The sequence below is a fragment of the Lissotriton helveticus genome, chromosome 3_2 (genome assembly GCF_964261635.1).
Source record: "Lissotriton helveticus chromosome 3_2, aLisHel1.1, whole genome shotgun sequence".
In the NCBI taxonomy this organism is placed as follows: Eukaryota; Metazoa; Chordata; class Amphibia; order Caudata; family Salamandridae; genus Lissotriton; species Lissotriton helveticus.
This window is the reverse complement of record NC_136062.1, coordinates 250,734,965-250,757,876: the sequence shown is the minus strand read 5'-3', so window position 1 is coordinate 250,757,876 and position 22,912 is coordinate 250,734,965. Positions and strand designations below refer to the sequence as shown.

The following is a 22,912-nucleotide window of genomic DNA, read 5'->3' as shown; positions in this document are numbered from 1 at the left end:
CTATACAAGTACAAAAAAAAGAAATCCTCTGATCTCCAAAGTGTTGATCAATATGAAACGGGAACCATGCCAACTCATTCTCATTGCTCCACGTTGGCTTTGTCAGCACTAGTTCACGGAGCTGCTCCTACTGTTGCAATCCAAACCTTATCGCCTTCCTCTGTCAGCCAACCTACTGACAATGAACAAAGGACATAACCTGCATCCGCACCCAGCTTCTCTTCAATTGCGTGCCTGGAACCGGAGTACAATGCATACAAGGACTTAATTATTCCTCAGGATTGTAAGGATATTTTGTCATGGGCAAGAGCTAAGTCTACTACGAAAACTTACAGACTGAAATGGAAGCGTTTTTTTTCTCTTGGTGCCTTAGCACTGATACCCACCCTCTTCTCTCTTCCCCAGAAAAAAATTCAGGCTTTCACCGTTAAAGAACCGTACTTGCATTTCACAGAGGATTACGTAATGTTACGGACAAATCCTACATTTCTTCCAAAGGTGCCATCCCAGTTTCACCTTAATGAACCTGTAATCCTGCCCACCTTTTTCCACATCCTTCATTTCCAGCGGAGAAGTCTCTTCACTCTAGATGTAAAAAGGTGCCTTAAGTTTCATATGCTCAGAACGGATCCACTCCTAGTATCATATGGACCTGTTAAACTAGGATCTGCTGTTACAAAAAGGACTGTTGCGCGATGGATTGCTGCCACTATCCAATTGTGCAACTTAAAGGCGGGTAAACCGCTTACAACCAAGACCAAAGCGCATTCCACAAGAGCAGTGTCTTCTTCAGCTGCCCTTTTTACTGGTATCCCGTTGGACAAGATTTGCTGTGCTGCTACCTGGAAGAATGCTCATACCTTCACGCTGCACTATTGCCTGGACATGGCAACTGATAGCGAACCAGCAGTGGGACAGGCAGTCCTGCGTCATCTCTTTCAATAAGGTAAGCCTCTATTTTAGAGGCATTCTTTCTTATCTTATATATAGACATCTGTATATTTATATATGCTTCTATATGTCTATATAATTGATATGTTAAGTACTATCTCATTAAGGTTTTATTTTTAGCATGTATGTTATAACCCTCCATCCTCTAAGGTACAAAGGTACTATGAAACAAACTGCTAGCTACTCTGATTCAAGCATGTGAATCTATGAAAGATCCAATACTGCAGAAGAAAATGAGTTAAGTTTGAGGCATGTGGGCTGCTGAATTCATATCTATAGCATAGATCGCCGCCTAGTGTTGGGTCCGGATGATTGCACATTGTTGTCCTGGAAGAGTCTTCGAAGTATCACGAGATAGGTGGCTCCTCCCCTGGACTACAGTGCGCATGGGCATCGACTCCATCCCCAGATTGTTTTTTTCCGCCATTGGGTTCGGATGCATATTTGATCACTCAAGTTCGGATTCGATAAAAACTTTCTTTTCGGCCCGAAGGCCTTTCCTATATCGTCGGTATTGTCTTGCGTTCGGTGCCCAGCTCTGTTCCGGCTCAGTTCCCGAGTCGGACATCCAGAGGAGTCGCGTGGCTCGTCGGTGCTCGAGGCCCAGTCAACGCAACAAGACTTATTCGACGACACATCATGGAACGGAGCCCTTTCAAGAGGTGCCCCGTGTGCAACTCCAAGTATCCCCACATCGACGTCCACCCGGTGTGCAACAAGTGCCTGTCGCCGGATCACGATGAAGCCAACTGTATGGCTTGTTCTCGTTTTCGCTCCAAGAAGACGATTCGACTTCGGCGCGTGGCGCACCAGGAGGCCCAGCAGACTGCACCTGACCCGTTGAACATTTTCGATATGGAGGGAGAAGAAGCAGACGAGCAGGAAGTTTGTGAGCCGATTTTCATTCCAGCGGCAGAGATAGACTCCAACTACGACGCAGACGTAGAAATGCTCGATACAGAAGACGTCGTCGACAAGGTAGGAGACGACGACGAGGCCTATGGGGCCACGGAAGATAGCTCAGGCGAAGAGCTATGCCCCGTTCGGACATTAACTAAGGCTCAGGTCGAGGGATCGCCACATGGCCTTACCCAAGATCTTACACCTAGATCCACGGTCTCGCCTCCGGACCCGGCTACGGACACTTCTACGGAGCCGCCATTGGTCAAATCGAAACCAAAGGTACAAGCTTCGGTCTCGACAAAACCGAAAGTGATAGAGGCGCCGTCGAAACAGAAAGCGCCTGTCGCCTTGGTCGGCTCCACGTCTTCGGACCTATCGATGCAGACAAAGCCAAAGAAGGTTGTCGAACAGGTGAAGTCGCTCAAGGGCGTCGAGCCGAAGGCTGGGGCACCGAAAGCGCTTGTCAAGGCCGTCGACCCGAAGACGTCAACGCCTAAGGCCGTCGACACTGTCAAAGGACTCGGAGCTCCAAAAGCTGTCGATCCTGCACGTCGGACCGACAAGGCCAAGAATACTGCTCCCCTCGAGTCCGCACATGGTAGTGGCTCAAGAGCACCTGTTCAGTCGACGAAACCGTCCGCATCCTTCACGAAGCAGGTGTCGGACTCGTTGCAGCGCATTAAGGACAAGGCTTCCGCGGTCGATCCGAAGGATACTTCCACCCCGAAGCCAGCCGCTAAACCGCAAAAGTAAACGGCACCGATTCAGTTCACGCTGCCGCCAAAAGTGGCGCCGAAGGCGTTCGCGCCCAGGAAGGTCGTCGAGGCGTCCATGACGGTATCCACGGGGTCGAAGCCTACCCCTGCAGTTGTAGGCACAAAACATCGACCACCCCTACTGGAGGAGCAGTCGGAACAATTTATCGACGCCGACACCGGTAAACTTTCCATCTACAAGCGAAAGATCACTCCGGCACAGCCTATGGAGTCATACACGATTCCTTTGAAGAAGAAAAAGGATTCCACAGATTCCACAGTTCTTGTTGAACTGCTTAATCCACGTGCTCAGGACACTGCTCCACTCTCGCCCACTTACTCGGATGTGGAGGCTGGGGAAGGTGCCTATGATGAATACAACTACCCTGCCGACACTGATCCTGAAGATCAGCATGACACATGGGCAGATGCTGCGGACCCAGGGGATCCACAAACTGCCCCGGACACTCAAGTGCATACTGTCAAAACCTCCCCTACTGAGGATTCTGCGGGATTTAATGCGCTTATTGAGAGGGCAGCCAAGAATCAGGACGTCCAGCTTCATGCTGACCCTATTGAAGTAGACTTTGTTTGACACCTTTTCCACCTCTGAAAAGACCGTTAAGACTCTGCCAATGCTGAAGGGTGTCTTGAACATGCTGCAGACATTTTTAAAGAACCCACACGTGCCAGGGTTAGAAATCCCAGAATTGAAAATAAATACAAGCCGGCACCTGGCGACCCTACCTACATCAAGGGCCAGTTGCCGTTGGACTCGCTAGTTGTTTCTAATGCCCGGAAGAGGGCAAATTCACAAACTACTGGTGATGCTCCTCCCCCTGACAAGGAATATAAGGTGCTGGAAGCATCAGGGAAGAGGGTGGCGGCTCAAGCGGCCAATATCTGGCGCGTTTCTAACACGCAGGCACTCTTGGCCAGATATGACAGAGCACATTATGAGACACTTGAAACCCTGTTACAACACTTGCCAGACGAATATAAGGAGGCAGCAGAGATGCTCATTCAGGAAGGGAAACTCATCTCAAATGCTTCTATTAAGTGTGCACTGGACGCTGCGGACACCGCGGCCAGGGCCATTAACACCAGTGTAATGTTGCGGCGTCAGGCCTGGCTCAGTATCTCCGGGTTCAAACCAGAGATACAAACCACCATCCTGAATCAGCCTGTAAACCCTGATCACTTATTTGGACCTGAGGTAGACACCACCCTGGAAAAAATAAAAAAAAGACACAGAGACTGCAAAGTCTATAGGGGCTCTCCAGTCCCAGCAGTTCAGGGGTAGTACTTTTCGTCGCTCAAGCAATAGAGGTGTTTCCGGAGGCCAGATGTCCCAGCAAACGCAGTACACTAAGAGTGGTGCACAAACCTCATACAAACAGAGCATAGGTGGCTATCGCGGAAACAGCGCCAAGGGCAGAGGTCGTGGAAACAACAGCTCCCGATCCTCCGCCGCGAACAAACAGTGAAGCCTTATCACTGCCCCCCGACCATACACCACAAGTCGGGGGGAGACTCCAACAGTTCCTGCCAGTCTGGAAATCCATCACCACAGACAGGTGGGTCAGAAAGCTTATCAAGTACGGTTATTGTCTGGAGTTGACATCCACTCCACCCAACATACCCCCAAAACACCGTCCTATGTCCACAGAGCATTTGCACTTATTGCAGCAAGAGGTACTCGTCATGCTGCAGAAAGGGGCAATCGAGGTCGTACCAGTGGAACAAAGAGGCACAGGAGTGTACTCCCTGTACTTTTTAATCCCAAAGAAAGACGGGTCCCTCAGACCCATTCTGGACCTCAGACCCCTAAACCTATACATTCTATCAGAACACTTTCATATGCTCACACTGCAGCAGGTTCTTCCGTTTCTCAATCAGGGGGATTTCCTCGCAACATTAGATCTAAAAGATGCATATTTTCACATTCCGCTACATCCGTCACACAGAAAATACCTCAGATTCACCATTCGGGATCAGCATTACCAATTCAAAGTCCTCCCTTTCGGAGTGACTACAGCGCCCAGGGTGTTCACAAAGTGCCTGGCGACAGTGGATGCGCACCTCAGGAGACAAAACGTTCACGTCTACCCTTATTTGGACGACTGGCTTGTCCAAGCGAAGTCGGTCCAGCAGTGCGCTGCCAGCATGTCCCACACCATTCACCTTCTTCACAATCTGGGTTTCTGTAGTAGGGGATCTCTGTGTATAGTCATAATCTAGTGAATAGTCCCGCCCATGTGCGTGGACCCCGGAGCAATCAAAAATAATCTTAGTGTCGAAAAATGCAGACCTGCACAGACACTTAAGAGAGAATTAAAGACAGATAATGCAGCCTATAACACAGGCTACACTGTCCAGTACTTCAACTAGAAATTCCACCAAAAAAATCCACAAAACAGCAAAGCCTGTACAGATTTCCCTTGCTTCAGCAGCAAAAACCCTCTGGAATGATAGAGAGGAGGATCTGGACAGACAAGCCCCATAGGCTGCCATTATGTGGCTCAGAACAAGATACTGTGCCTTTAAGAGAACTTTCCAGAACTTCACAGTATCCCAGAATGCACTGCAGGTCCCATTTACTTTCAGTTCTTTTTTCCGGCTCCTGCAAGCAGGACCCTGGAGTATTGAGCTCTCCCTTTTCAAAGGTTTATTGGTGATTTTTCATTACATATTTCGTTTTGAGTGCTTCTAAGTACTTTAGTGCTGTTCTTCTTGGGTTTTGCTCCTTTTTTTATGTCAAATATGCCTGCATTATTTGACAAATGCCCGGAGTGCTCCAGGAAGAAGGCCAAATCGGATTCACATGAGGTGTGTATCCTCTGCCTTCCCTCTTCCCATGTCCCTGAGGAGTGTGAGATTTGTCAGGGCTTCTCTGGAAGGACCCTGAAGGAAAGAAAGAAGATCAGGCTTCAGGGACTCGAGGAAAGAAGGCTGAAGGCACAAGGTGGGTCTGGAGGGGCTCCTTCTACCCATGCTGAGGCCTCTGGGGGGCTCCCCAGGGGCAGGAAGACCAGCAAACGTGCCCACTCTCCGTCTGGGTTGATTGCAGAGACCACGACGTCGAGAGGAATGACTGCGGTCTGTTCCCCGTCCCCCCAGGGCTCTGGGGCGAAGCGCCGTCGGCGCTCGACGTCGAGAGATGTGCACAGACCGCCATCGACGTCTCCAGTGACGATTTCGTCGTCATCCTCGTCGGTCTCGACGTCGAGTGATCGACGTCGAAAGGCCCGGCGTCGGCGCTCGCCGTCAAAGCGACACCGCCGTTCGCCGTCGGCGAAGAGGAGGAGAACATCGTCGTCGAGGGGATCCTCGTCGTCTAGGAGTGGTCCGACGTCGAGACTGAAGAGATCGCCGTCTAGGCGCAAGAGGTCGCCGTCGAGGCACAAGAGGTCGCCGTCGAGGCACAAGAGGTCGTCGTCGAGACACGAGCGAAAGACGTCGAGGCGTACGAAGTAGACGTCGAGGCATGGTCGACGTCGAGGAAGAGACGCTCGAAGTCGAGGGGCCGATGCTCGCCGTCTGGTCACCGTTCGTCGACGTCAAAGAAGTGGGAGAGGAGGCCTGATGCCATGGGAGGCTCTCTGACGCCACAGGCTGGTGGTGGATCACCGGGCTCGGTGTATTCCGAGGTGTATAAGCATTCGCAGGTTACGCCTCCACCGCCATTGCCGAGGGGTCCCCCTCCGAGGGTTCCTACCCCTCCGCCTTTGCCTCCGCTTCCGCAAACCGTACCTCAAACTCAGGTGCCACTGAAGCCTCCTCCGGTACCTCCGAGGTCGTTTTCGTTGCCCAGGTTTCCGACACCTCCCAAGGGGACTCCTAAGCCGCAGGCCCCGGCCAAATCTCAGACGCCCATGCCGGTGGAACCGGCGGATCGCCCGAGGCCTAGGAAGTCAAGATCGCGCTCCGGACGGAGAGGTAGATCTAGGAGTCGGCGCAGATCCTCCACTAGATCTAGGCGCCACCATAGGAGGCGAGGGTCCAGGTCACATACGGACTCCTCCAGGACTCGATCCTATTCACCGACCTTGTCGGATTCCCCGGGGACAAGGGTGTCTCCGGTGGACGACATCAGCACGTTCCAGGAGGTTCTCCTGAGGGGGGCTACGAAATTGGGCATCACGGTGACTGCTCCTACACCTACGACGTCCGTGATATTCGAGACACTTCACAAGAAGCATCTGTCTCGCCCTCTGCTGCCATTGCTGCCAGGACTGGTCAAACCTGCGGAGGAGCTGTTTCTTACGCCTGCGGTGGTGAAGGCCGCTCCCTCCCGACTTCTGAAGAAGTATAAAGCACCGGATTCGGGTCCAGCCTTCCTGCGGATGGACCCAGTGCCCGACTCAGTTATAGTGACGGCGGCCAGGAAGTTACTCTACCTCCCCGTCCTCCACCGTGCTGCCTGATGAGGAAAGCCGATGGATTGATTCGGCTGGGCGGAAGGCTTGTGGAACTTCTTCCACGACCATGAAAGCCTCCAGCGACTCGGCTTTGCTGGGGCGGTACAGCCGTGCCCTGTGGGACTCCCTGGAACAGTTCACGGACCTTCTGCCACGTGACAAGGAGGAGGACTTGAATTTGAATTGAATTTGAATTGGGATTTGTAAAGCGCGTAGCTACCCTAGGGCGTCCCAGCGCTGACATGACCTAAATTCCAGAAGGGGAGTAGAAAAGTGAAGGGGTATGGGAAGAGCCTAGTTTTTAATTGCCTACGGAAGGCCAGAAGATTGTGTTCTCTCCTCATGGCAAGTGGGAGAGCGTTCCACAGTTTTGGGGCGTTGTAAGAGAACAAACGCCCCCCGGAACGGGACTTTTTTATTCTAGGAATGCTGGCAAGGGAGAGGGAATCTGATCTAAGTTGTTTGGTAGAGTGATGGGGTTTGACGAAGGATCTCAGAATCGGGGGGGCCCTCTGCCTTGCATTATTTTGTGTGAAATGAATAAGGCCTTAAAGGTAATCCTTTCTTTGACTGGAAGCCAATGCAGGCTTTTGAGTGCTGGTTTAGCAGAGCATCTCGATTTGGTTCAGGTTAGGAGTCAGGCCGCAGCGTTCTGAGCGCATTGTAGTCTATAAATAACTGATGCAGGAGCCCCCAGGTACAGGACGTTGCCATAGTCCAATCTGGAGTTCACCAGCCCCTGTAGCAGTAGCTTCCTTGATTGGAAGGGGATCAGATGGAGGATTTTTCGCGCCATTCAAATGAGTCCAAAGCAGGTGCCCGTGGTTTTTCTGGCCTGAGTTTTGAAGTTGAGATCTTGATCCAGCCAGATGCCAAGGCTTTTGACTTCGGGTTTGGGGGTAGGAGGCGTTCCCATGCATGGAGGCCATGAAAGGGATGAGGGGAGTTTGTGTGGGTTTCCTAGGAGAAGTATCTCGGATTTTTCTCCGTTTAGTTTTAATCGAGATTCACACATCCAGTGGAAAACGCTCTCGAGACACCTTTCCAGATTGTCTAGGCTTTTGCTCAGCTGATTGAAAGAGACCACCAGCTGGGTGTCATCGGCATACATGACTGTTTTTATGCCGAATGGGGCAATAACGTCCTCTAAAGGGGACATGTAGACGTTAAAAAGTGTGGGGCTCAGGGAGGAGCCCTGGGGGACCCCACACCCTTAGCGGCAGGGCTTTGGACACGGCTGTGCCATCCGACACCTGGAAGGTTCTTTTTTCCACAAAGGATTTGATCCAGGACAGGGCGGAGCCAGAGACTCCTATCAGACTTAGCCAGTGGATTAGGATGGCATGATCCACCGCGTCGAAGGCGGCACTCAGATCGAGAAGGATCACTGCCACTGATCCTCCTGCGTCTATGATGGTTCTTGCCTCTTCGACCGCGGCTAGCAGAGCAGTGTCAGTTCCCTGTCTGGGTCTAAACCCTGCCTGAGATTGGCGGAGGAGGTTGTTGATTTCTAGGAAATTGGAGAGTTGGTGATTGACAATTCGTTCGGCCACTTTGCTGATAGCAGGAAGAAGGGAGATGGGTCTGAAGTCGGTTGGGTCTGTGGGATCAAGGTGTGGTTTCTTTAGAAGAGCCATAACGGTGGCTTTTTTCCAGTTGGCTGGAACAGCGCCAAGTGTAAAAGAGGTGTTAATGAGGTGGGTTAAAGGAGGGGCAACAGTGGAGGCGACCAGTTTTAATTTGCTCATGGGAGCTGGGTCTGATGGGGCACCACTTTTTACGGTTTGTAGAGTGGACAGAAATAGCTCTGTGGTAATCTGGGGGAAAGTTTGGAGGCATGGAGCCTCGGATCGGGGGGGGGGGGGTGGTATTTGAAAGGAATTGGGGGCAGGAAGTGATTTAAGAATTTTATCAATTTTTGATGAGGAAAAACTCTGCAAGTTGGTTGCATCTAGTGCCCGATGGGTCGGGTGTGGGTACGGGGTCTGGGATTTTGGAGAGTGAGCGAATGATGCGGTAAGTTTCTCTCGCAGAGTTGGCTGCCGTTGATATTTTTTCCTCGAAGAAGGTTGCCTGCGTGTTTTTTATACAATTTTTGTAATTTTTGATGGCGGCCCTGTACTCGTTTTTGCTTTCCGTCGTCCAGTTCTTTCTCCACAGGCGCTCGAGTTTTTTGCATTTCTTCTCGAGTGAACCAAGGGGATTTGGCTGTTCTCTTTTTACTGGGGAGGGGTTTGACTGGCAGGGTGACGTCTAGGGATTGGGTAATCCACTCGTGAAGTTGGATGTCCGCTCTGGAGGGGTCTGGGTCCAGTACTGGTATAGTGGAAGTAAGTGCTTGTGCCCAAGAGTTTATATCCAGATTTTCCCACGGACGGGAGGGTGCTTGGGGAGGGGGTCTATCTGGTGTCTTAACCGAGAATTTTAGCGCAAAAGGGACTAAGAAGTGGTCTGACCATGGGACAGGGAGGGGGTTATTTACAACCAATCTCGTGAGGTTGGTAAATATGGGGTCCAGCAAGTGGCCCTTGTTGTGGGTAGGCTGGTTACTTTGAAGGTGGAGATTCAGGGAGGCTAGATCTGCTTTGAGATCGGCAGCTGTTTTGTTAGTAGGGTCATTGAAGTGGAGATTCAGGTCTCCCAAGACCATGAAATTCGGGGATAGACAGGCGAGGGAGGAGATGGTGTCCATTAGGGAATCACAGAATCGTCGTTGCAGTCCTGGTGGGCGATAAACTAGTATCCCTGAAATGGTAGTGGATGGAGGCCGATGGATAGAGAAATGTACGTTTTCACAGTCCAAGATGGGGCTTTCCTTAAATTGGCAAGATAGGAAGTCTCTGTAGATAATCGCTATCCCACCTCCAACACCGGACGGTCTGTCCATGTGCTTTATAAGGTAGCCAGGGGGAGTGATCGGATGATATCTGGCTCCGAGTCTGAGGTGAGCCAGGTTTCTGTGAGAAAAAGGGCCTCAATTTCCGAATCCTGCAGGAGCATGTTGATTTCTGCCTGGTGCTTCGGGAGGGATCTGCAGTTCAGCAGGGCCATCCCGAGCCAGCGTGGCTTGGGTGGGAAGTTGGGGGTCAACCGGTATGTACAGTTTGAACAGCGGGAGTGTCCCTCCTCTAAGGAAATGGTACAGCGACAGGGCGCGGATGAAAGATCCCTTAGCCTGTGCAGGGTTTCCTGGGTATATCTTAGTGGTAATGGAGTAGGTGCAGCAGGGGTCCTGGGTTCTGGGCTCGGTCTGGAGCGGACGGGCGCAGATGGGCCTGCCTTAGGCGCGCCTTTGGCGCGCAGACGGCGCTCCCGCTGCGCTTCCGGCCGAGGCACATGATATATGCAGTTGCCGAGGGGGTGGTACCAGTGGGCGTGTCCTACAAGGGGGGCGTGGCCTGAGTCCTCGTAGTGCTGGCGTTGTGAGGAGTGCTCGGGTGAAGGCTACGCGGCAGCGCTAATATCCGCTACCCGTGCCGATTTCGTGCTTGGCCAAGTGCCCTGCGGCGTGGTGAGTTATTAAAAGATACACAAATAAATTCAAGTGACAATAGTACGTTTTTTTTAAAAAGCTGTGCTTAGCGCGAATCGCTCTCCCGGCTTCCGCCTCAGGAGTTTGGTCAGTTCTAGTATATGGCGCTTGTAGTCAGCGTCTTATACTCGTCGCAGTGGGCATGTCCTAAAAAGGGGCGTGGCCTGAGTCCTCGCGGTGCTGGCGTCGTGAGGAGTGCTCAGGTGAAGGCTACGCGGCAGCGCTAATATCCGCTACCCGCTTCCTAGAAATACTTAAGGAAGGGATGCTGGTTTCAAACCAGGTCATCAGCGCAGCTGCGGATATTTCGCTGTTGGCAGCCCATGGTTACTGTCACTGGATCAACCAGCGCCGCCATGCTTGGCTCCGGCTCACGTCACTCAAGCCGGAGGCCCAGCAGCGGGTGGCCAATCTGCCCTTTTCCGGAGAAACACTGTTCGGAAAACATGCCAATGATGAGATGGCCCGCATGAAGGCGGAGGCGGAGACCCTGACGGCTCTGGGCTTGGAAAAGCCCAAAGAAAAGAAGTCCTACCGCCCGTTCCAGAGACGGTTCGATGCACAGGGGAAAGGACGAGGCCAGTCTTCGGGACAGCAGCAGCAACAACAGCAGCAGTTCCGGAGACCCTTCCAAAAGCGCCAGAAGGGTAGAGGTGGGCAACAGTCCTCTACCGCGACCAAAGGCCCGGCTGTGTCTCGCCCCTGAGCGGTTACTTCCCCTTCATCCGTTACCCGCTCCGGTGGGGGAAGCGTTCAACTTTTTCTGGCAGAGTGGAGAAAAATTACTCAGGACAAGTGGGTGCTGAATATTGTTTGTAATGGATACAGTCTTCGGTTCATCAGCCCTCCTCAATCGATTCCTCCGGTCAGCTCGCAATATCAACTGCGTGAGCTCCAGGCGGAGGCCGATATCCTGTTAAGGAAAAGGGCGATAGAAGACGTACCTCTGTCTCAAAGAGGAAGAGGTCTGTACTCCCGGTTCTTTCTGGTCCGCAAGAAGGACAAGAACGAGTTCAGGCCCATTCTGGACTTGCGACAGGCGAACAAATGGATTCGCAGAGAGAAGTTTCACATGCTGTCGTTGCATCAGATTTATCCTCAGTTGCAACAGGGAGACTGGCTATGTGCAATAGACCTACAGGATGCATACTTCCATGTGCCCATTGCACACAAACACAGGAAGTTCCTGCGATTTCAAGTCGGCACCAATCACTATCAGTACACAGTACTTCCGTTCGGGCTGTAGTCTGCGCCCAGGACATTCTCGAAGTGCAAGGCAGTGATAGCGGCACACCTGAGGAAGGACAAGGTGTTTGTCTACCCGTACCTGGACGATTGGTTGATCAAGGCCTCCTCCTTCTCGGAAGCTCAAGCGCACTTCCAGAAGACGTGTGTTCTCTTGAACAAGCTGGGGTTGCACATCAACATGTACAAGTCTGTCCCGACTCCGGTCCAGTGCATTCAGTACTTGGGGGCCACCATCGATACGAGGTCAGCAAGCGTGTCTCCTTCGGAGGAGCGACGATTATCGCTGCGTCGGAAGGCTCAGGCTCTTCTGACCACTCCTTCTACAACAGTGAGGACGGTGTCTTCTCTACTGGGATAGATGGCCTCTTGTATCTTCCTGACGCCACATGCGCGGCTGCACATGAGACCGCTGCAGGAGTGCTTGGAGGATCAGTGGGACCAGAGGAGAGGATTTAGGGACGACAAGATACGACTGTCTCTGCATGCTCTTCAGTTTCTGAAGTGGTGGTGGTCAGCGTAGAATCTCCTCAGAGGGGTTTCCTTCCACAAGGACATTCCCACTCAGGCTATCGTGACGGATGCGTCTCTCCAGGGCTGGGAAGCGCACTCCGGAGACTTACAGATTCAAGGGACGTGGTCCCCGACGGAGTCCACGTACCACATCAATTTCCTGGAACTCAGAGCTGTTCACTTGGCACTGAAGGCCTTTCATCCGTCCTTCCAGACCAACTCTCTGCTTGTACAGACGGACAATACGACCACGATGTATTACCTCAACAAGCAGGGGGGCTCGAGATCACGCACCCTGTCGCAGGAGGCGCAGGCGATCTGGCACTGGCTTCTGGCCCGAGGACTGACGATAACGGCCACCCATCTGCCAGGTGTGCCAAAAGTTCAGACACACACACTGAGCAGACTGATTCAGGAAAACCACGTATGGGTCATAAACGACGAAGTACTAGGAGAAGTCTTCGCAAGGTGGGGAACTCCGGACGTAGATCTGTTCGCCACCGCAGAAAACAGCAAATGCCGAGACTTCGCCTCCAGGTACCACCAGCCGGGGACGCTGGGGAATGCGTTATGGATCAACTGGTCGAACAGCTTTCTGTATGCTTTTCCACCCATTCCCCTGATTCCGACGGTTCTCATCAAGCTGTCCCAGTCCAGGGCGCGGATGATACGGATTGCCCCGGAATGGCCCAGGCAGTGGTGGTTCACGGAACTGCTTCACCGGTCTCTCCTTCCTCACATGAAGTTGCCGTGCAGGCCGGACCTTCTCACGAAGTTCGGGGGGCTGATGTTGCACCCCAACCTCTCGTCTTTGAGTTTGGCGGCATGGCTCCTGAGATGGTGCAATATGGCCATCTTCATCTCCCAGAAGATTGCATGGACATACTGAAGGAGGCTAAGCGACCTTCCACTAGGAGTTCTTATGCTTACAAGTGGAAGAGGTTTTGTATCTGGTGCAAGTCCAAGAACTATGACCCAACGACGTGTAAGGAAGATGTCATCCTTCCATACCTTCTACATCTGGCGCAGTCTGGCCTTAATGTTCATTCCATTAAGGTCCATCTGGCTGCATTGACTGCCTACAGGAAATGCCCTTCACAGACTTCCTTCTTCCAGATCCCTGTGATCAAAGACTTTTTGGAAGGCTTGAAGAAAGTATTTCCTCCTGTCAGGCTTCCTTCGCCTTCATGGGAACTGAATGTGGTGCTGTCCAGGTTGATGAAGGAGCCTTTTGAACCTATTCATAAGACTTCGTTGCAGCACCTGTCCTGGAAGGCGGCGTTCCTCGTGGCCATTACATCGGCCCGCAGGGTGAGTGAAATTCAGGCGTTGTGTTGCCAAGAACCTTATACTGTATTTCATGCTGCTAAGGTTGTTATGCGTACTCACCCTAAGTTCTACCCAAGGTTATTTCTGATTTTCATGTCAACCAGACTATAACTTTGCCTACGTTTTTTCAGAATCCTTCATCTCCAGCGGAACGGTCTTTACATTCCCTGGAAGTGCGGAGGGTGTTGAAATTTTATCTGGATAAAACCAAAGATATTCGTAGGTCGGACCAATTGTTTATCAATTATGGATCAGTCAGGACAGGTCTTGCTACCTCTAAGCAGTCCATCTCGAGGTGGATTGTGTCCTGCATACAATTGTGTTACCAAAAAGCTAATAAGACCTTAGGGGGTAAACCCAAGGCTCATTCCACCAGGGGCAAAGCTGCCACGACTGCTTTGCTCTGTAATGTTCCAATTGCAGAAATCTGCAAGGCGGCCACTTGGAAGTCGGTTCATACCTTTGCTAAGCATTACTGCCTGGACACTGATGCCAGAGCAGACGCTCAGGTTGGGCAGGCTTCGCTGCGAAATCTGTTCGCACAATAGTGGTGTTATTTCTCGTTTCTCAACCGCCGCTTTGGTGTGGGGATGGGCTTGCCATTCTATTCACTAGATTATGACTATACACAGAGATCCCCTACTACAGAAGGAGTAGTTTCTGTCCTGTAACTCCAGTTCTGTAGTAGGGGTATCTCTGTTAGTCATAAGAGCCTGCCCTCCTCCCCGGTGGAGAGAGAGATATTCATGTACGGAATGCTACAGGTCTGGCGTGTTACGCCTTCAAAAAGAACTGAAAGTAAATGGGACCTGCAGTGCATTCTGGGATACTGTGAAGTTCTGGAAAGTTCTCTTAAAGGCACAGTATCCTGTTCTGAGCCACATAATGGCAGCCTATGGGGCTTGTCTGGCCAGATCCTCCTCTCTATCATTCCAGAGGATTTTTGCTGCTGAAGCAAGGGAAATCTGTACAGGCTTTGCTGTTTTGTGGATTTTTTTGGTGGAATTTCTAGTTGAAGTACTGGACAGTGTAGCCTGTGTTATAGGCTGCATTATCTGTCTTTAATTCTCTCTTAAGTGTCTGTGCAGGTCTGCATTTTTCGACACTGTAAGATTATTTTTGATTGCTCCGGGGTCCACACACATGGGCGGGACTATTCACTAGATTATGACTATAACTGCGATACCCCTACTACAGAACTGGAGTTACAGGACAGAAACTACTCCTTACCTGTACCAGGCCTGGCTTGGTTCTAGAAAAAAAAAAAAGTTTTTATAAACAAATTGGTCTGAGTTCAGTCTGTGAGTGTGTGACATAATTTCTTGCCTGAGTGCCTTACTGCCCGCTCACACTACCACAAATCGAGAGTAAGGTGTTCTCTACTTTTACCTCTGCCTACCTTTGGGTTATCACTGGACTCTGTGCACACCATACCTTACTTTGGTATAGTATATACAGAGCCAGCTTTCTACAATTATTAACTTTAATTATTAAAAGTACTTAACTGAATCCGATGAGCTTGGTATTAAAAATAACACATACGTTTATATGAATTTTATCAATTGGTGTCAGATTTCTTTGAGTGTGGTCTCACTCACTGCCCTTGTGTGTGCAATAAATGCTTAGCTCTACCCTCTGCTCACATTTGTGCCTCTGTAATTCCTTTGTGGTTTGCCTGGACTCTTTACACAGTGTACCTCTTTTTGGTCCACTATATAAAGAGCCCGCTTCCTACAGGGAGGACCAGGTTTCCTTGCACTGGGCGCAGTCCAGGAGTGGATGGATGCAAACGGGCTAGCCTTTGGCATGCCATCAGTGCATTTCTCTGCACTGCTCTGCCATTAAGTAGGTCCTGGTAGGGAGAGTATAGACGTGACTTTCTGTGCAAATGTATGATAGGAAATCCAGTTATGTCCCTTCCTCTGCAGATGGCTGATGGGAAATCCCAATCATGTTTTTAGAAAGAAGCACCTACTTAGTTTTTTTTGCTGGTCTTTCCTCAAATGACTTTGTGGAACATTTTGTCTTCCCTTTTATATATTCCATTACAAGAATTTAATCTCATCCTTTCCTTTTATGAAAATGGTTTGTCTTTGAAAAGTTTTACTAGATCCTTTTCTGATCGATTATGCCATAATTTCCCTGACGTTTTTGAGCGGGAACATAATGTGTTGTGCCTTTAAAACTTTGATACACATGCTTAGAATTACTAGTTTCTAAGTGTTGGCTGGGCTCCTGGCTTTGCCTTACTTTTATCATAATGTTACTTATAGTTTCCAAGTTGTGGTATGGATGCAGTATAGTGTGTGCAGTTTCATATAATTAATTGCCCTCAAGAATGTTTTTTCAACTTGTGGATTTCAAAAACATGTTCATCCTTTATATTTGGTCAAATAGCTGTCAAGCCGACCTATCTGAAAATATTGTTTATTTTTCTCTTCTTATTCCCAATTGCACTCTGTTTGCTTCTTGGTAGTGTACCATCATTTCCTGCTCACACTTTCCCTTTTTCTTCTCTTTTCTCTTTAGTAGTAAATCCCGTATTGCTCTCAAGATCATTCGAAATGTAGGCAAGTACAGGGAAGCGGCCCAATTGGAAATCAACGTCCTGAAGAAAATCAAGGAAAAAGACAAAGAAAACAAATTGTAAGTTGTCAGACAGTCAGTGACTTTGTCCTATCTCTGCAGCCTTGACCAGCATGTTGGGTACTCTTGGCGGAAAGCACATCACAGTAGGTTTCACTATTAGTTGTTTTGTTGAATGTTTATCATTTTATAGATGACCCAGTCTAGTAAAGGATGTCTTGCACTAGTTCTCCAGAATGTTGTCAGATATTGGGATGAAAGACCTCTGCTTCACCTGGAAAAACATTATGCCTCCCACTCCGCAACAAGCAATTTCACAGCTTTGATCTGCATTGGCATTGAGGACCTGTAGCGTTGAATGTCTCTTAGAGCTTGTGAGCTTGCACTGTACCAAATCTGCTTATACTTTTAGATGGGGGCTTTATGGTCTCTATACCAGTCGCAAAATGACCTGGAGATAGAGTGCCGTCACTCCCCCAGTGAAATACAGCTGGTCCATGGGAAACTAGTTTATTTAGAAGATCTCTGTAGCCCATAATGTTTTGGAGATATTGACTGTCCATGTGGAATCCTGTTATTAACCTCCACTTCCTAGTTTGAACTAGCAAAGCCACTTGGTGTTTCTGGTCCTGTAGGCATCCTTGCCACAGAAGAATTTAGATGGACCCATGTAGAATTTAAGATTCAGAACCTTGAAGTTTAGGTATCTTCAGAGGGCACCAAGTGCTAACCTACATCTGCTAGCCATTAAAGGCATGAACTCAGTCGAACTGGTTTTTAGACTTCGATGAAGATTAGACACTAGTAACTACCATTAACCTTGGGCATTGGGGCTCAAGAGACTGTGAACGGTGCAATGACCTTCTTGTGTGATGGGTTTTTGAGACTAGGGATCATTAACTATATTTTTTCTTACTTAAAACTCAGCAACTGGGGTTTCATACCCCCACTGAAGTGTTAAGCCTGGCACCCAGAGCTGGATTAGTGCTACTACTTAGTCCAAAACCAACCCATTTGTAGCACAAGGACAAAACTGAATCCTTTGCAGTTGACATTCCTCTATTTGATACTCAGAATCCACATGTTAAAGCCTCAAGGGTTGCATTGCTGTAGGACCAAAGTTGTTGAAAGCTAAGTACGATAGTCATTATAATATTTGGCTGGGTTCAGATATGCCAGTCACAGGAAGTGTAAGTGCTGTTAGTCTTTAACCACCAAATTGAACGTTAGGCATTTGCTACTGATCTCATTGTAGTTATCGGATAGTTTGAGCTAAGAGTTATCATGACAGCAAAAACCCTGGAATGTTTTGGGTTGTGTTTAAAGCATTTCCCCAAGGAACCTTTGCCAGCAGAGAACACTTACCATGTGATCATTTAGGCAGTCAAGATACGTGCACATATATTTGTTGACTTACAAAAAATCTCACAACTGAAGAGGCTGCACAGTGTGATCCATTGTGTATGCTACAATGCCACAGTGTATGGTAGTGTGATCCAGGATGGAGGTAGATGTGCAACTGCTGATCTATATTGGGCATAGCAGCACATCAATTAGAACACTTGGGGCTAAAATATAGTTGTTATAAAGACAACGGATAAGCTGTTGCAAATGAATGCAAAAGCAGTTTAATATTAACGGCTGAGGAAAAATGGATTAGTATTTTTATAAAGCAAGTCATAAATGACTTTCCCAGGTTCTGATTCATTTTTACTCTGTTTTACATAGAAGTGAATGAATGTTGTTTTAGCAACCTTTTATTATATTCTTTTAAAAAAAAAAAGATTTTTATTCAAAGATAAAACATAACACCACACAAACCAAATCAAGACAGTATAGTACAATCATCTTGCAATACAAAAAGCTCAAGACACGGCAAATTTGTACATTTAGGCGTTGGGAAATATTACAACAAACATACATTATCGTTCCATACTCAAAGCACATAAATATCTTCATCGTCTACCACTAGGGAGGGCAGGAGGACAACAGGGGTGCGTAAAAGACCTCTGCTTTTGTTCCAAGGACCCATAATTTGGACCATTTTTTTGGGCACCACCTACTTTCATAAACCACCCTCTCAGCCTGCATGCACAAATCCATGCCTGACTCCCAAGCCTTATAACACAGCTGAACTCCACCCCACCATGTTCTAGCAATGTTACGCTTCGCCACCATACATCCCAGTGTAACCCACATCTTCTCGGTACGTTACAAATCTGTGGCGTCCCAAATATTAAAGAGACACATCCGGGGTGAGTCATCTATTTTGGAATTACAAACGCTTGTCATACCAGCAATAACTTTTCCCCAATACTCTCGTAGGACAGGACAGTACCATCATTTCTGTATACAAGTACCATCTAGGCCACAACCACGTGGGCAGGTAGGGGAACCCAGCACACCCATCTTGACCAGTATAGAGCTGGGTCTGAATCGTGATCGAATCGCTACCTCGCGAGGGGATGCTAGCGTCTCTCTCTCCAATCGTCATCATCCAGATCTCCAACATCGTCAGCCCACTTAGCCCGCAGTTTATCCTGGGCGTCTGGAGTACGATGGAGGATTTTCAGGTAAGTCAAAGAGATAGCTGTCTCTGGGAGATAATCATCCAATAATCTATCCTCCAGAGGCGAGGTAACGGTACCTCTGAGTTCTTAGGAATGGCTTTATACAACGCATTTCTAGCCTGCAGATAACGGGAAGTTTCTCGATCTTGCAATTGGTAGATCAACAAAAGGAATCGCTCTACCCCTCGCCCACATATCCCCGAATGTAGAAAGGCCTATCAAATCCCATCCATCAAATCCTGGCTGCTGGGAGAGCATACCCAAGCTGCTAGATTCCAGCAGGGGGGTAGCTTGTGTTATTTTATCTCTCCACCCGAAAAGCCTGCGTTGTTTTATGCCATATATCCACAGTAGATGACGTGGGAGTGAACCTGGGTAGGTAGCGTGTAACCCCATAAAGTGCTCTAAGATAGGAGCCAGATAGCATAATATGCTGGTCCATTCTAGAAGTGGGGTCCGAAATAGGACGATGATCCCATCGATTTTAAAACAACTAGTTGGGAGGCCCAGTAATAAGACCTGATGTCAGGCAGGGCGATACCACCATCATAGTTTTATTATATTCTTCATATTTTAAATGATCCCTTACTGGGAAAAATATTCCACTGGCTAAACCTATATATACCTGCTACTCAATTTGGACTGTTTCTTTATAGATTATAAAATATTTATATATTTAGCCCTAGTTACAACCATAAGCAATTTCACGATCTTGCCCATTCTCAAAACTCATTTGCTTGACTCGAAGTGAAGTGGTATATTGCAAAAAAGGGAAAAAAGCAATATCAAAGCCAAAAGATTTTGCAATGGGACACCTATTGGCCTCCTCAATAGGTCAACAGTAGCTAAGACACCCGTAAGTAGTGCTTCAGACTCCACAAGGTCAGGGTGGGTAGTAAGTAAAAGTGTTAATAATGATATTTACCTTTGCTTGTAGTGAGAAGATGCAAAACCATTGCCAAAACCATTAGGTCTCGTACTGATGCAAGTGCTGGGATGTTGGCGTTACCAATGTTTGTCTATAAAGTACTGTTGGGGAAAAAGTAAAAGAAAATGTCAAAATACTGAATGAAAAGCAAACCGATCTTAATCTCAAAACTGTACATTGAATTAAATGTTTTCGATCTTTAACCCCTTCCACGCTCATGACGAGCTGGGCTCGTCATGGTGTAGCCTCCTCGCACGCTCATGACGAGCCCAGCTCGTCATGAATAATGGAAAATGGGCAATCCCAGCACCGGGGGGGAAAACGCATAGCAGCCAAGTGGTTAAAAGGGGCATGGTCCATTTCTCAAATGCATTTAGCTCAGAAACTGAACAAATGTAAAAAAAGAAGAAAGGGTTAGAATGTAAAGAGAAATGATTGGCACACCCTTATGTATTTTCCACAGGATTCAGCCGTTTGCTCCTCTGTGGTAGCCCAGGTTGGAGAGTTATGGGCCTTCAGGAGTAGTGTCATTCAAAGTACACCTTTTGCTTTAGAAGCCAGATAAGTGAGTGCAGCAGATGGCCCTTCCTGTAGCTCCATAAAAATAATTGTATGCCAAAGCTTGCCCTTTCATGCAGAATGTTGAATATAGGATATAAAAGAAAATAACCCTTAAAGTCTGCTTTCATCCATACCGCAGCACAAATATTTTTTTTGGTATGCTTTTACAGATAAGCTAGGGGGGATGGGTAGCAAAATAGCATAGGGTGCTGATAATTGTTTGGGACAAGCAGAACACAGAGGATAAAGCTATAAAACACTTGTACTCCTGAATTGCTGAATGTAAAAGAAAAAGGTAGTTCCCTAAAAGTGAGCAGTGATGGGGCAAACGGAAGAAGAGTGAAGGCAAGCCATTGAATAAGAAGCAAGTAAATGAGTGACAATAATGGCAACGGTTGGTTAGCCCACTCTAAATTCACAATAGTTCTTACGCTCCCAAAATGCTCTGTGTGGCAGGCGAGACTATCAGTTCTACTTTTCTCCCATTGTAAAGACTTACTAGTGAATAAAAGTTACTGTTTTACTAGGTCAGGTTGGTGAGCAGAAAAGAGACCGTCTACTCACTGTTTGAATTTTTATCACAAATCTCATCCAGTGATGAATATAGATTTTTAGCAACTGTACTCCAAGGATGGGTAAATTAAAATTGTAATTTTGACCTGAACACGCTGTCATTAAACTACTTTTGCCAGGCTGTTCCTCTTCCAGTGTCTGCAATTCATTCCAAGCTCAACTGATTACTTCTGATTTAGAAAAAAAGTCCTTAACCAGTTAGTAGTTCTCTGACTGGAATGGGAATTTCTGCAAAAAAATGTAGACTGCCAAAACTGGCTATGGCACCATAAGAGATAGTAAACACCAAATGCATCTACTGCATCCACCTATATTGTCACTCTAAACAAGAAATCTAAGAAACTCCTTTTTGTCTACACAGAGACTAAATCTGTAATCCAGGGTTTGAGTTCTTAGATTGTCTGATTCTGCTATGAAGATTCAGATTTTAGGTATTCCTTCTACATTTGGCTGAAACGTGTCTTGTCATTTCTTGCCTTCCACATCATTATCCATTAGTGAGCCTCCTTTCATACGTTCAAGAAAGCCGTCATCTAAAAGGTCAGTCTCTCCTAACCTGGGAATGCCTGCAAAAAAATGTAGACTGCCAAAACTGGCTATGGCATTGTAAGTTGCTGTCCTGTCTCCTATCGCTTTGTCATCAGTTTTTCTGAATCCAGCTTCTCTTCCTTCTTTTTAGGTCGAGCTTGGTTAGCGCATGCGCTGCTCTGTGAGCCATGCTGTGTTGGAGTATGGGATATAAGCCCCGCCCACTCTACACCCAGATTTGTCATTGGCTTGTGTCATTGTCCTTCGTAAATACTGGCTTCTGATTCGTTAATAGGCTTGTTAGTCCTCCCTTAGTACCGCCTTGTCTTCATTCGTAACCTTCAATGAGGAATGGCCCATTTACTTTGGTTGTTACACTGTGAGTCTTTCTTAGTCTGTAAGCACCTTTTTCTTTAGGTAGTTTCTCTTACTGCAGGCACAACATGCTTTCCTGCAACATTCAGCGCGCCATGCTCGCTTTCACTTTCTAAGCAGCCCGTGACAATGGCGGACGTTTCTTTACATAGGTCTCTCATTTTCAAGGGTTTGAGCTATTGGCATTGTTCATGACAATGCCTTTTATTTATGTATTAATGATCAAAACATAAATAAAAGGCATTGTCATTTACAATGCCAATAGCTCAATTCTCCCCCCGCCCCCAACACACACACACTTTTGCTAGGTATTTAATGCATCTTTGACTGAAATGCAATGGGATCCTGCTAACCAGGTTCCCAGTGTTATGTCCTCAAAATAATGCAACTGGTCAATTGATCCACATTTGACCAGGCCTTTAGCACCTCTGTAAGTCCCTAGTAAGTAGTAGCTCTGGTACCTAGGGCATGGGTGCTAATGAGGGTCCCTAAGAGCAGCAGCATATCTTGTGCCACTCTGAGGGACCCAGTACCAATATCATGCAGCCTACGTGAAAAATTGAAATCATGACATGGCACACACCTGTGTGACATGTCCCTATCACGGCATGTAATATTTGTAAGTCACCCCTACAGCATGCCTTACAGTCCTTAGGCTGTGTGCATTATATTACATGTGAGGACATATCTGCATGAGCAGATATGCCCTGTGCTGTCCAGTTCCATTACTGACAGTACAAGTGAACAGGAAAGCTATCTTAAGGTATGTACTGGGCACTGGTCAAACAGAGTTTCCCAGCTACATAATGGCTTTACTGAAATATATGGTGTGGGATATCAAACACCTCATATTATTAATCCCACACTGATTCCAGTAATGGATGTTTTAATACCTGCACCCAGAGGGTACCTTAGTGGTACCCCCTGAATCGTACTAGCCCTGCAGTTTGCTGGCTGACTGGTCCAGTCCAGCCTGCCACTACAGACTGGTTTCTGACCCCCTAGGATGTGATAGCCACACTCAGAGGTCAGAAACCATGCCGGTTTACACCTCCTCCTCCTGGAAGGCTAATAAATCAGCGCTCAAGGTAGGAGGCTTCAAAGGCCTCTGTCCCCTTTGATATGTGACCCAAGGCTTCCCC

The 22,912-nt window shown here is 48.1% G+C and overlaps 1 protein-coding gene across 3 annotated transcripts in view; it reads left to right on the top strand.

Annotated features, from left to right (window-relative positions):
• The window catches only part of CLK3 (CDC like kinase 3), a 497,011-nt gene that overhangs the window by 318,929 nt on the left and 155,170 nt on the right, over positions 1-22,912 (top strand). For all 3 annotated transcript variants that reach the window (XM_078685141.1, XM_078685140.1, XM_078685139.1), the window contains one exon: positions 16,179-16,295. In XM_078685141.1, coding sequence (XP_078541267.1) covers positions 16,179-16,295 — 117 coding nt within the window. The remainder of the gene's footprint in view (positions 1-16,178; positions 16,296-22,912) is intronic.